Source organism: Colletotrichum karsti (assembly GCF_011947395.1).
Source record: "Colletotrichum karsti strain CkLH20 chromosome Unknown Scaffold61, whole genome shotgun sequence".
In the NCBI taxonomy this organism is placed as follows: Eukaryota; Fungi; Ascomycota; class Sordariomycetes; order Glomerellales; family Glomerellaceae; genus Colletotrichum; species Colletotrichum karsti.
Window position 1 is genome coordinate 27,743 of NW_024065961.1, and position 14,003 is coordinate 41,745.

Here is a 14,003-nt window from a genome sequence, read left to right on the forward strand (position 1 = left end):
TTTTAAATGTTAAATGTGTACTCGTTGGGTATGGCGAGATGATATTGATGGCCAGATTATAAGGGTGGCTGCATTATATTGCGCGGCGTATTGCATTTATCGTCGAATTTCAGTTTTACCCATGTTCGTTGGGAAGCTCACGGCGACCGGGTGCTCCTCCAGCCTTTATTATTTTGGAGATAAACAGTCAGAATCATAATGCGATGATCGCTGTCAAAGAGATCATTAACCCCATACTTTGAGGACAACTTGCCAAAAGCGGAACTGAGAGTATAACAGCATAACGTCCCGCAATTACGAACAGCGCGGCTGAATACCAGGTTATTAGTGACTTAAAGCGTCAGCTTGGGGCGATATTTCGTTATTTTACATTCAACAGGGAGATCAGGATCTACAGGGCTGCGCCAAAGGTCAAGCAGGCTCAAGACAAACCTTTAAATGTTATGGATGACAACCACGCGGAGTTGACACACTCTTTTCCAATGGACGAGGAGACTTACCATTGGGCTGTTTGAGGAGGCGTTGATCTTATTAACAAAACGATTCCAACTACAGTCGTGCAAATCAACACCCGTTCGTCCAAAAAAGCTCTTAACGTGTTCGGTTCTGCCGATCAATTTGCAGAAGCTATGAGACTATTGATCGACCGCCCGAAGGTTCCTTGGACACCTGAGTGGAGAGAATTCTACGGCCTATGCCACAACCCAGCTGAATGTGTTTTGGAAATAAGATGTGGACACATTTTCTGCAATAATTGCTTCAAGGACTGGTGTTACGCAGCCGTCATTGAGGATAGCACACCTGGACTTCGCTGTTCAGAGACATATGGGGTTATCTTCAGCCTACAGGATTTATAGGAGCTTCTTTTCATTCGCACTTGAGAGAGTCCTTGCGCTATCGTTCTCTGGTTATGTTTCCAGGCAGCCAGACCATCTTCGTCATTATCCAACGGCAGGCTGCACTATGCAGTCAACTCTATAAAGTGGCACTAGCAAACTCTCCGCCAATGTCTAAGTGCTCCCCATGTTCAAAGACACTTTGCCCACGGTGTCACGTACACCATAAGGGCGTCAGTTGTGCTATAACTAGGTACCAACTTAGGATAGGACCAGAGCCCGGATTTTGTTATAGTTGTTATGGGGACGTGGAAAATGACGAGCAGGTAGGTTATGTTGTGTGTGGTAATTGCGGAGTGTAAGTTTGCTGGCTTTATTACGAAGTGTTTCCAACTGAAGAGACCTACCTGGATCACTTATTCGAGAGTCATCAAGTTTCCTTCAACTTCTAGCAGGCCAATAGGGATTCGAGCCTTTTCTGGGGTAATTCGAACTAAGGATGGGGAATAGTGAAGTGTTTTCATCCAGGAGCCAGTCTTGTTTCGGGTAACAGAATAACATTATATATTTTAGGCATAATCAGAAAGAAATGCAGAACACAAGCAGATCACCTCTAAGGCACATCTCGCAGTACCTTAAGGGGCGTTAACGAGCCAAATATGAAGATGCGTTGATGGGCCACGCGCGCAAATAATCTAGCGAGTTAACGTCCTGAATTATACGATACTCCAACGTCTCGGTTGCTTGCGGGCTTTGCTTTCGGGCCGCCTTGTGCCACGATTTATTAGGGCAAGCTCGTAGGCCGTGTTTGTTCACAAGATTTGATGAGGAAGCTCAAAGTTTTCTCCGCACATAATCCAGCTTTCCTCCTTCATATGCTGCGCGTAAATCATCGGGCAGCGACAGCTCTGGTGACTAGCCGGAGAAGGGACGTCGCGACCACCAGCTATACCAAGTCGAGAATCTTGCCTTCCTCGAGCTGCCCGAGGAGCTTCAGCGCGAAATCATTTCAGAAATACCCAACTACGGGACATTTATTTCTCTTCGCTAGAGAAGCCGCGAGACCGATGACTTGTGCCTCTTAGCTAGGTCTCGCATCATCGCTAGCCTTAGGGACCGTCTTGTTGCACTGTTATTCGACTACTACGGCTTCCATCTGAGACTCTATCTTCCCGGAAACGCTGTAAGGCTTAAGGTGAGCTCTTAAAGGAAGGAAGAAGAACATTTCCATGACACTCTTGAATAGAATTCGTCAATTGAGCTCTGTTGAAGGTTGTTCTGCGTCTCCGGCATCTCGGTGTTATTTACCTGGACCGTTGAAAGAAACCAATTCCAGACAATTTTGAGTCCATCTAATGTTTCTTTGGGCACACATCCACAGCATGACGTACTATGTACTGCTCAATTCGTTGCAATGCGTAGACATTAGGAATGAAGTCTCGCTGACAACTATTCCTCCATTCCATTTCCCCGCGCATCGCCCCGAGACGCCGCGATCTTCCCCGCACTGCCCCGCCTCCGCATCACCGGCGCTCAACCGATCGACCAGATACGATCTGGTCATGAATATGGAGATCCCAAACGGCTGAACTCATGATTCGTGCAAAATCCACCAGACCAAAGACACGATGCTACTTTAATTTCCAAAACTGGCTAAAGCAGCGCAGTAGTCCAGGGCGACCGCACCTGAATACGACATCCCAGTCGGGCGGTCTCGGTCGGGAAAACCCCGACTTGACGATGTTGAACGAGTATTCAACCCGCCGCCGCCGTCACGTTTATCGTCAGGGAACAAGTGCCGGTGGGATGCAACTTGTCAGCTCATCACAAACGCACCACGAGTCTTAAGCCTGCTCTTGACCAACCGGCCTGTTTTAGCTTGATCACTCATCGGCAACCCTTGCTTGGTTTTGTTCCACTCAGAGAGCCTTGTCTCAACCAACTCAATCATGCGCAAGGCCTGGACTTCTGGGGCGCTCTGTGCCCTCTTGGCCTTCGTTTCGGGTGTCACCAGTCAAGAGACCGAGGATTCGACGAAGAAGACCTGTACCGTCGCAGCCAGCGGAACGAATGCCACCGATGACGCCCCTGCAATTCTAGACGCGTTCAAGAAATGCGGTCGACGCGGAAAGGTGGTTTTCAAACCGACGACTTACTATGTCAACTCGGCACTGAATGTGACTTGGTTGAATGACGTTGAGATTGATCTGCAAGGGACTTTACTGGTAAGTTACACAGCAGCCACCGCAGACACAGCCACCCTCGACTTTATGAAGTGACTCTGTGCCAAGACTGAGTCTGGACTGTTATTTGTTTATTTGATGACGGTATACTGACGATGCCCTTTCATCTCTTAGTGGAGTACCAATATCTCGTATTGGCTTGCCAACTCTCTGGATGTGGGATACCAGAATCAGTCCACTGCATTCATTCTCGGCGGCAACAATGTTCGCATTAACGGACGTGGAAAGGGGACCTTCGACGGTAACGGCGATTATTGGTACGAGTGGATTAGACAACAGGAGAACACGTCCAACTACCCCGGCCGTCCGCATGCCATCACTTTGAACGGACTTACCAACTCCGTTGTCCGGGGTGTCAACTTCTTGAGAAGTCAGATGTGGTAAGTGTGGATTCATCATGAAGAATGATTGCTCAGAGGCTGAAGAATTCGCAGGACGATGTCCATCATCTACTCTCACAACGTCGAACTCGATAGCATCCTCGTCAACAATACTGGAAACCGCTTCCAAAGCTGTGAGTATCAAGCCTTTGGCCGAGGCCGCTATTCTGACGTTTGATATATGCAGCTAACACGGATGGTGCCGACACTATCCGATCCTCCAACATCAAGTTCAACAATTGGACCGTTTACAGCGGAGATGACAGCATCTCTCTGAAGGCAAATAGCACTGACATTAGTATTACCAACTCCAAGTTCTACAATGGACTTGGAATCGCGCTCGGAAGCATCGGACAGTACAATGACCAATACGAGACCATCGAGAGGCTGAATGTCAAAGACTGCTTCTTCGACAACACCCTGCACGCTGTAAGAGACACCTGAAGTTACCAACGCTACGTGCAGATAATTTGACTGACAGTAATCAGGTTTACTTCAAGACATGGACTGATGACCAGAACGGCTACCCTCCGAACGGTGGCGGTGGCGGACTTGGCTGTGAGTCCTCACAACTTCACAACACACGTATATACCAGCAGACGTACTGACATTGTGATGCAACAGTTGCCTCAGACATTTCTTTCAAGAACCTGACGGTCCAGGGTATGCGCGGTGCCGCCGTGGCGATCTCTCAGTGCACACGATTCCGTGGTGCTCCCGGCGTGGGTAACTGCACCAATTCGCAGTTCCAAATCCGTGACATCACCGTCGACGGCATGGTGGGAACGACCAAATCTTCCAGGGTTGCAAGCCTGCAGTGCAGTGCCGTTGCGCCATGCACTAACATTGGTCTCTTCGACGTCGATCTGCGCTTCGCAAATGGAACTGAGGCCGCTTCGTATCTCTGCGGACACGCCGAAAACCCGAGGGGCTTCGAATGCACCGGCACGCCTTGCATTGGAGGTAGCTCGACTGGAGAATGCTAAGAATTGGAAGAAGTTGATGGACGTTTGAGATGTGCATTGTAGCTGCACATATGCGAGAGTTTCTGAAAAGCCGTAGCAACTGAGAAAGCTCAACTCCGGATCTTCCGGATAGTTGTTCGTATTCTGATTCAATGACTTGAAATAACCTGGAAGCCGATGTCGCCGGATCATGTCATGTTGCATGAGTTCTGAGAATTTGACAGGTCATATTGCAATCATCTGGGGATAAACCCGTGCATGCCCATCATCCGCACCTTCTTTGAACAATCTATGTCATGTCAAAGCCCGGTTACTGTAGACCCAAGCTCGTTCTTCTTCATCAGATTCCTGTGTCGAAACCTAGATTATCACACTCCAAGAACATACGGTCATGTTCCCTGCTAGTTGAAGTCTCTCGTACAACTGGATGTCTCTACGGTCTCGGTGAAGAATGGCCTGACCAACTCTCGAAACAATGCGCACATACCATCAACTGACTCGTGAGCTGTTGATGGAATCTCGGGCCGCAACTATCGCAGCTGGATCTCCCTACTGATCCACGCCAAGCGAGCACTCCCGTCTTTGGGTCTGTATTTAACTTTCATTTTCAAAGCTTGGCATTATTTTGACGTCGAAATAAGCCCATCACTCACGTAGATCGACTGACTCGAACTCAAAATACACGAACTTATGGGTCCATTGCGAGAATATTGTCTACAACTCGTTGTCGTACGGAGCAAGAGTTTTGAGACTAGGGGCGTCTCTCACGACGGGTAGAGTTGTTACTATTAGGAACATAACGTCTAATTCGGAGTTTCCAAACGAGACACTATGCGCGGTTACCATGCCTGAACCTCGACGGCATCCCACATTCCGCGGGCTTTTATTTGATCGGAGACAAAATCAGATCAAGCTGAATCCCGCCAGGACGTTCACTGCGGAACACGAAATCGTCGTAGGAATATTCAGTCTCTGTATTCTAAGCTGTCCATCATACTAGTGTAAGCAGTGTCACGGCTGTTTGTTAATCAAAAGTCTTGGAAGTTAAGGCTCTCAATCACATCAAAACACGGCGACTCACTCCTACGCTATCTATATTCATTTACCGCATAGCGATAACTGAACATGTCTCGCCCTCGGCCGGCTGCCGCCAACAAATCATCCAAATCACTCTGGTTTGAAGGCCGGCGATCAATGGAAAAAGGAGAATTTCCATCAATGATCTGCCGACCCCACCGCCACCAACGGCTTCAAAAGGGGGATTTGGCGCGTGCCAAGACACGGAATCCTCATGTTGCTTCTGCTCTTGGCCAATGTCCTCTCATCTTCAGTGAGACTTGGCAAGGGTCGGGGTGCAGTGAGATGGGCGCCCTCCACGCGCATTTTTTTCCCAGCCCGCATGTTTGACTCAAAATTCTTGGCATCGTCCGTCCAATTTCATCAGTTGACGGCTTTTGCAATTCGCCGGGCTTCGCCCCCATCCCAAATGCGGAGTGCAGGACCGAACCACCAACCATGGAGTCGGAGCACATCGGCCGGTAGGTGTCAATGATCTACCGAGACATGCCCCGGACCCATCATCCCTTTATTGCGGGTATCTGCGGTGCAGAAGTGAAAGGAGTCTCTGCGCCGCTGTGGTAACACAACGCATTCTCTGTGATACATTGAGTTCAGCTGTGTTGTTTTCTTCTCTATAATGTACATCATAGACGCTAGGAGTTGCCCATCGCGGGCCTACAGCTCGGGCTCGGAGTTGGGCAGAACTTCGAGCTACCTTAGCATCTTATCCATTGACAGCACGTCACATCACGTTGGTTCGATGATATCAGATATTCCAATCGCCCACCTGCCCTTTACGGACTTGCAGGCAAATCTAATCACACCTTGAAATAAGGTGTTTCCTCATGGAGAATCCATCCGACTGATACGACCTTCTCGGCCGTTTCCTCACGGCGATGCTCTGCGATTTGTCCCCAGCTATTGGATCACCAACTGATCAACCGTTCCCTCTCTCGTGTGTCTTCAGTGATGAGACCAGGTAAGCGGCAAGCTTATCCAAATGCAACTAGCTAACACGCGACCCCGGTCCTGAAGCTCTTGGCAGTCATCGAGCGTGGGGCTCAAGACGACCATCGGAGGCCCAGACCGTCGAATTGGAGAAGAATGACCACCCACTTACCAATTATTTCCAGCAACGATTGTAAGTTGCTCAACATCCGAGCCGAACTTTTCGAGATTCGAGAGCCTTTTCCGGCCGTATCCACCTACAACGACACACTCCAACACGGGTGCGAAGGGGGCTGTGCTCAACAGCTGTTCCCTCCTCCCTTGAGGTGTTGGATAGATTGTTTGCCAAGCCATTCGAGGGCAACAAGAACGGCGGTAGTGCGCTTTGATTGGAAGATCATCGCTTCCTTTGCCGTCAGGAACACACGAACTCATGATTTCTGCCCGCCACGCGGATGGACTGGGTCGCGGGCTAGCATCGTCCTTGTAGCCCCAAGCCAAGACTACAGATGAGTTGAGAAGGCCGTAGCCACATCCACCTATCAAAGCATGCCTAGGCTTTCTTTCGACTACCGATGAACGGTGTACGACTGCCAGGGTCTACGGAGTCGGTACATGAGGAACAAGGGTCGTTAAGGTACCGAGGCCAGTACCGCGGCAGCCACCCATGTGTATGGGCGAGGTTGCCAATGACCATTGCTTCTGGGAACCAGCGGTGCTGTTGTCTGATAATTCCACCAAGGAGATTATCGAACACCTGAATCATCAGGCTGTGGAGATGTGGGCTAGTCGACTTTGTGGTACCGAATATCGTGATCAACGTGAAACTCCTTTACCGCCGTAGTCTCTTAGATATCTTCCATGTAAGATTATCGCGATATCTACAGGCAGGACGAGGAGTATAAAGACCTCCAAAATTCCACTGAGGTTTAATCGATACGCTTCTGACCTCACCAAGCCACTCAAGTGTCAAGACATCAATCCAGCTACTTCTATCTTGATAACTCTAGCCTCTCAAGTCCAACAACTCTTTCAAGATGCAGACCAAGGTTCTCGTTTCCGCCATGCTGGCCGGCTTCGCCGCGGCCCAGACGCTCAACATCCCCACGCGCAGCGGCTCTATCGTCTCCCTCTCTGCCCCCAGTGTCATCTCTGGCTCTAAGGACATGGGCAACAAGGAGTTCGACCGTGGCCGTGCTTGCGACACCGACGCCGACACCGGCAGCGACTCCGCCGTCTTCATCCTCGAGAACGGCGCCACCCTGAGCAACGTCATCATTGGCGTTAACCAGCTCGAGGGTGTTCACTGCAAGGGTGCCTGCACCCTGAAGAACGTCTGGTTCCGCGACGTCTGCGAGGGTACGTTCAACTCTCTCCGCTTCTTGCAGCACTCGACATACTGACTCTGATATGTAGACGCTATCTCCGCCCTCGGCACCGGTGATGTCCTGATCCAGGGTGGTGGCGCCCAGAACGCCGTCGACAAGGTCGTCCAGCACAACGGCCGCGGCACCGTCACCATCGACGGCTTCACCGTCGTCACCGCCGGCAAGCTCTACCGCGGCTGCGGCGACTGCACCAACAACGGCGGCCCTCGTAACGTCATCGTCAAGAACGTCAAGGCCAAGAGCGTCAAGGAGCTCGTCGGCATCAACTCCAACTACGGCGATGTTGCCACCATCTCCGGCACCTGCGGTTCCAGCGTCTCCAAGGTCTGCCAGGAGTACAAGGGCGTCAACAAGGGCTCTGGCGAGAGCTCCAAGGTCAGCACCACTGCCAACTGCAAGGGCCAGACCTCTCTGTCTGCCTGCTAAGCGGTCTTTTGGCTGCCTGCCTTCTTATGACTTTCTGCACCATACTTGAGCGTGGAGTTTCGGGGATATACTCCCATCAGCGTGTATTTACTTCTTCGTCATGGTCTGATGGGTTTGGCCTGTCGACTGGATGAGCTTTCCTGTACATAGTAGCTTTAGCCTTGAGAGCTTATACATACATACTGTCGCATCAATGTCATGCTCCTGGTTATCTGATTTATCAAGGTTGTTTTCTGAAAGCGCCGTTTTGGTGAGAGCCCAGCGCATGCATGCACCACGCCTCGGTACGTTGAGCTTGTCGAATGAGATGGAGCCGCATAAGAGAAAGCATCCGGCGTGGCGTCGCAGCCACACTCAAATATCTAGGTTTGGGCTTCTTTCGGAGATCTAATTACTCCATAAATCCAGGCACACAACGCCACCTGCAAATGCCGGTATCATGCCCTCCCGCATAGACAACATCTCGTACAGCTCGCAATTGCTTAGGAGCAATTGCGGTTTCGCCTTCGCGTAAAACACAACGATTGTCGATCAATCTGTTTGACGGACGCAAAGCTCCGATGTGGAGATCTAATCGAGATCCGGTGAGGCTCCAAAGCTGATCCAAGACAAATGCTTCCCGTTTGTCCACATTTAGACCCATAAGTCGACGTCAGTGGAAACACACGATACCCATCGCATCGCAGCATCAGATGACGTTTGTACTCACGCAGCTTTGCGTCATCCCGATTTCTTCACAGATATTGTGTGTCAAGTCAGGGAGAAGTTGACTATTTTAAGAGCGTAAGTTCCCAAGTATTCGCTGTCTTTTTTTCTTCGTCACTATCATACGGCGAAGAAAGAAATACGCAACTCCTACACAAGACAACTACACACGGATTCATCGTCATAAAGAAGCAAAGTTTCCAAGATGCCTCAATACCAGCCTCAAGCCGACACCTACAGTAAGAGCCTATCTCGTCCTTCAAGACGCCATCGTGATGCTAATCTCTTGACAGAGGATCCCTCTAGCAAGCACGAGGCAAAGGAGATGATGGCTCAGCAGCAAAAGGAGGAGAGGACAGAGCACTCCAAGAGCGGCGCAAACACTGGCAAGCCTCCCGGCGTCCCTGAATACGTCGCTCGCAAAGAGCATGCCGCCGATATTCAGCACTAAGGAGCCGTTGAACGAATGTGTTATGAGAAATGAAAGCCGTTCTTTTACAGCATGGATAGGGATTTACTTGGTCTATTGGATCGGTATTCAACGGCTCAAGCTGATTGTCTCAGCCGTATCCCTTTTTGAAGAAATAAAACGAAATCTCGAAGTTCCCAAGCAAATAGCCCGCCGTGAGGCCTGGACAGCATATCCTACCTTCTCCTATTGACCTATTTGCTTTTATCATTCTACCAATACGTATCCTTGTATAAGAGGTACCTCAGATATTCCATCGAGTGCCGACCAAATTAAAAAAAAAAACCTCATCCTGAGCTTCAGCCCAAAAAGCAGGCTTGCGAAATTTTCTGATGGGATGAAAAACGGTCTTCCAAGTGAATGTGCTAGCTTACTTCGTTTAGACGTATCTTTTGGCTTTGGTTGACACTTAATGGCATAATCAATTGGAAAAATGGAACAATGTCTGCTTTGTGGACTTCCGATCGTGTCTACTGTGTCATTACAGCAATTAGAATTCAGTCCTTCGTTGGCCAACCTTTATGGGCGCCCAGACACCCTCTCTATTCGGTCTCCTTTGTGATCCTATTGTCTCTGGTCTGCATGGTGCGAACACCGAGACTATTTCAAAGACCGGGGGATCGAAGTTGCGTCGATACTTGGGCACATGTCTTTCTCCCTTGGCCAACATACATATTCCTGGAAAGCCTTCAACTCCCAACTTCCCAAGATTGGTTTGGCGGGATAGAGAGCTTGTCTTTCACGATCTCTCGAGTGACCACCGGGGAACTAGCGATGTTCCCGACCACCGGGAGATTTACGTTGCTTCGATTATGGACGCTTCTCTTTCCCTGATGTCTAAACCGTCCACGTCTGCTCAACGTGGAAAATCTGATGTCTTCAAGTCCCACTTACACAGATGATGACTTGGAGATTATAACTCCATGTCTAGGCCGGCCAGGAGGGCGATGGCATCTGACGACCGGGACGATTAAGCTTACTTGACCTTTGGGTCTGATTTTTTCACCAATGGATGCCTACTTTCGTGTACTGCCACCGACCCATCGTTACAAGCTTTCCTGTCCATGTTGGGCTGTCGGAGATAGGTGATATTCCCTCAAACTTTGGTTCTAGAATAGCCACTTTCCATGACCGGGAACCTTGATCACGAGTGGCTCAATGTTCGCAAGTTTGGCCCTCTACCATTCTCACCTTCGGTTTGATCCGGTGAGATGGAAGAGATTTCTGTCAGAAAAGCTTGATTTAATAAAGTTCAGCAGACGGGGACGCGTCCTCTGCCTTCTTCCGTCGCGTCTTAATTTACGAATGGCCGGGAGATAGGGTCAGGCGTAGTCCGAATTCGGAAGTTTCTACTTTTCTGCAGTCGTTGCCTGGACGGATATGGATTCGACCGATGTCGAAGCCATGAAGCCTTTGCGGTCCATCGCGAGATTGTTTTTGTCGCTACCACTGCGTGGGATGCAGTTCTCGACACAACGTTGCTCTCAACGGCCAATGCTATCTTGACAAGCAAAGCTGTCCCAATAAATAGTAATGGACGCGTTCCAGTCGTCGTTTTCCCATGAGAGGAGAGTCGGGCCCGATTCAGACATCAGGAAGACAGCCTCAGGAGTCAGGACTGCTGGCCCGGTGCCCGGCAACCACACACCCCAGCGATCCGGGTGAAACCTTCGTGAGGATTGGTAAATTTTTATGGCCGGTCGACTTTTACACTTTAAAGGAGATGGGAACTCATGTGTCGTCTGAGTGCAGCCAGCCGTTCGTCTGGTCCCGGGCTGATCCCCAAGGTCTGCCAGTCCCGGCGTATGTAAGCTACTGATTCCGTTTATTGCAAAAGGGTCTGGATTGGTATATAAGTCCCCCTTCTCCCCCGGGACACTGATTTTTGGAATCCATCCGCACACCCTCACACACACACACACACGAACACGAACACCTTTACAAGTACACCCTCACACCAAATCTCGGTCTTCGTAAGCCTCTACCCCTTTCCGCTCTACCTCTGTACTAATTGAGTAGAGACTATCATTTACCTCTCTCTCCTGTATCACAAATCATCCTGTTCCGGCACAAAGAAATGTCTTCCACCACTGTTGCAGTCTCATCCGCGGCCTCGCCCTCCGTGAGAGACCACATGCACAACGGAGGTATCGCAGCGTACCTCAGAGGCTGCATCGTGTTGTACTCAGAGGGAGCAGGAGTTTTCCACGTCCACACCAACGCCAAGAAATATGGACAGCAGTCTGTTTTCTATCTGAGAGGATCTCCGAACGACATCACGGACAACGACATCAGCAGAATGCTGGCCGAGACAGGCTTGGGAATTCGAGAGATCATCTTTGACGCGGACGGCGCTTACATCATACTACATGGCGTTCGTCAAGCCGCCGAAGTTCGGCAAGCGTTCAGCATCCATGGAGATGTCAACACTGAAGAGGTTCCTATCTTGGACTTGTCGGAGTTGCACGGAGTCCAGTCAGATCCGACCTCAACACTGGTCTTGCTCTCCTGGACGAGACCAACGCGGAACTTCTTCATCACCGCCTTGGACGACTCCTCCGCCGACACAGTCAGAAGCATGGCGGACACGCTCGAGGCAGGAGGCTTCCCAAGGAGCTCCCGCGTCCTGGGGCCCGCTGCCACACACAAAATCGTCACTGGTCATCTCGGTCAAAAGATACTGCAGATCAGCGACGCTACCGGGACTGCCTCGGAAGGCGAGCTTTCCAGGGTGCTCTTTGGCACAAACAACTACGACAAGACCCGCTTCGCCCTGGGGACCGGTCGAAGCTGGTCGGACGACATCGACGACCAAGTCGACTACGTCAACAACATGCTGAATCACTTCGGCGACTTGGAGATGCCCGTCACAAGCATTCGCCCCATGGTCAACAGCACACACGTGGGAGCCGCCGCAACCTTCGCGACCTCAGAAGCCGCAGCGAAGGCGACGGCAAAGCTCATGGGCAAAAGGCTTCCCTTCGCCAATGACAGCCGCCTGGAGATCCAACAAGTCCACGAGTACGACATCAACTTCCCCAACGAAAGCTCCTGGAGACGGGCGTCCGACTTCTGCAGCTCCGACGAATGCTTGGAGTTCATGAAGACGGAAAACTGCGGCATTTGCGACCAAGGCAACACAGACAATTTGCAGATCGCTTGGCAATGTCCCAACAGGAGAGCGGCCGTACATATGCGCCGGATGCTTTCCCGGTTCGCTCAGCCGACAACACCCGAAAAGCCTACCAGAAATGGCAGCACCGACACGCGCACTTGTATCATCTGCTACGAGGACGAGTGCGATTCAGACTCCACGGTTACCGGAGCGTGCGGTCACTCCTATTGCCTCGACTGCTTCACCAACTTCATCGGCGCCGGTGCATGGACCAAAGACAAGGGCATGTGCTGTGTGGGAACCGACGGCAAGGGCACGATTTGCGGCAGCACTCTCACTTTCGATATCATTGCCGACCAAGTCCCTCGCGGGTTGGTTGCCGAAATCCTCACGAAGTCCTTGGACGCCCAGGTCGCCAAGAACCCCGACTGGCTCCAACGATGCTCGGACCCGGATTGCTCCCACGTGTACGAACCCGCACCGAAGGGCACGTACACGGCCGACCGACTCTGCGGCGACTGCGGAGTTCTGCTCTGCAGAGTCTGTGGAGAGGGACATCCCCAGAGCGACTACTGCCCAGACTCCGGCAACGAAGAACTCCAGCAGGCTCTCGACGAACTGGACGCGCGCGGATGTCCCAACTGCAAGGTGCCGATCGAGAAGAACGAGGGTTGCAACCACATGACCTGTCCGTTTTGCGACGTGCATATCTGCTGGTGGTGTATGGCGACGTTTCGAAACGGACCCTCCGTCTATCAACACATGACGGCGAAACACGGTCGCATCGGCGAGGGAGAGGAGTATATGGCCGTCGCAGCCGATGGCGCTCCCATCGCCGACGAGCAAATGCTCGCGGAGCAGAGGCAGGTGGAGGCAATGGCCCGAGGGGCTGGCAGGAATGACGCGGATGACGAGGGATTATGAAGGAGCTTGTTTGGGACTTGGAAAGAACTGTATTGAGGCGCTGACATGAATGATGTGGGTGACAATTGGAAAGAAGCTTATTTGGGATCTGGATAGACTTCTTACTGTTGCTGTAATGGGGATTTCTTGTTGTTGGTCTCACTGGCATCCTCAGTGTCCCATGTCGCTATTGCTGTTGTGAGTGCTGTCCTTCGTCATCGTCGTTGTCTTCGTTGTCTTCATTGTCTTCATTGTCTTCATTGTCTTCGTTGTCTTTGTCGTCGTCGTCGTCGTCGTCTTCGTCGTCGTCGTCGTCGTATTCAGTCATCGTATTCAGTCTCTATACACTTAGTCTCTATGAAATATCTAGCATTATGAACTGGGGTCTTAGATAGGTGTGAATAATTCCGTCCACATTATCTTCAGCTTTAGTATTTGTCACCTCAGCATTGGCTCTATTAATACCCAGCTCACATTTCAGATGCCTTAACACTAACTCACACTCCTTCCAACCAATATCAAACATAACCTCATCATCATCCCTCATGAAGCAGTAGGATTGAATC

The 14,003-nt window shown here is 50.8% G+C and overlaps 3 protein-coding genes across 3 annotated transcripts; all 3 read left to right on the forward strand.

The window, feature by feature from the left end:
• Positions 1-2,785: 2,785 nt before the first annotated feature.
• On the forward strand, positions 2,786-4,445 carry CkaCkLH20_12536 (uncharacterized protein; the record flags this gene model as incomplete). The annotated part of the gene is made up of 6 exons (XM_038895249.1): positions 2,786-3,061; positions 3,194-3,459; positions 3,514-3,593; positions 3,647-3,888; positions 3,948-4,017; positions 4,084-4,445. 6 exons carry the CDS (start codon positions 2,786-2,788, stop codon positions 4,443-4,445), a joined length of 1,296 nt encoding a protein of 431 aa, XP_038739388.1.
• A 3,023-nt stretch (positions 4,446-7,468) lies between these two features.
• CkaCkLH20_12537 (pectate lyase) lies at positions 7,469-8,245 on the forward strand (the record flags this gene model as incomplete). The annotated part of the gene is made up of 2 exons (XM_038895250.1): positions 7,469-7,790; positions 7,848-8,245. The coding sequence occupies 2 exons, from the start codon at positions 7,469-7,471 to the stop codon at positions 8,243-8,245; spliced, it is 720 nt and encodes a 239-aa protein (XP_038739389.1).
• Positions 8,246-11,496: 3,251 nt separating this feature from the next.
• Positions 11,497-13,458, forward strand: CkaCkLH20_12538 (uncharacterized protein; the record flags this gene model as incomplete). Its single annotated transcript, XM_038895251.1, has 1 exon — positions 11,497-13,458. One exon carries the CDS (start codon positions 11,497-11,499, stop codon positions 13,456-13,458), a length of 1,962 nt encoding a protein of 653 aa, XP_038739390.1.
• Positions 13,459-14,003: the final 545 nt, after the last annotated feature.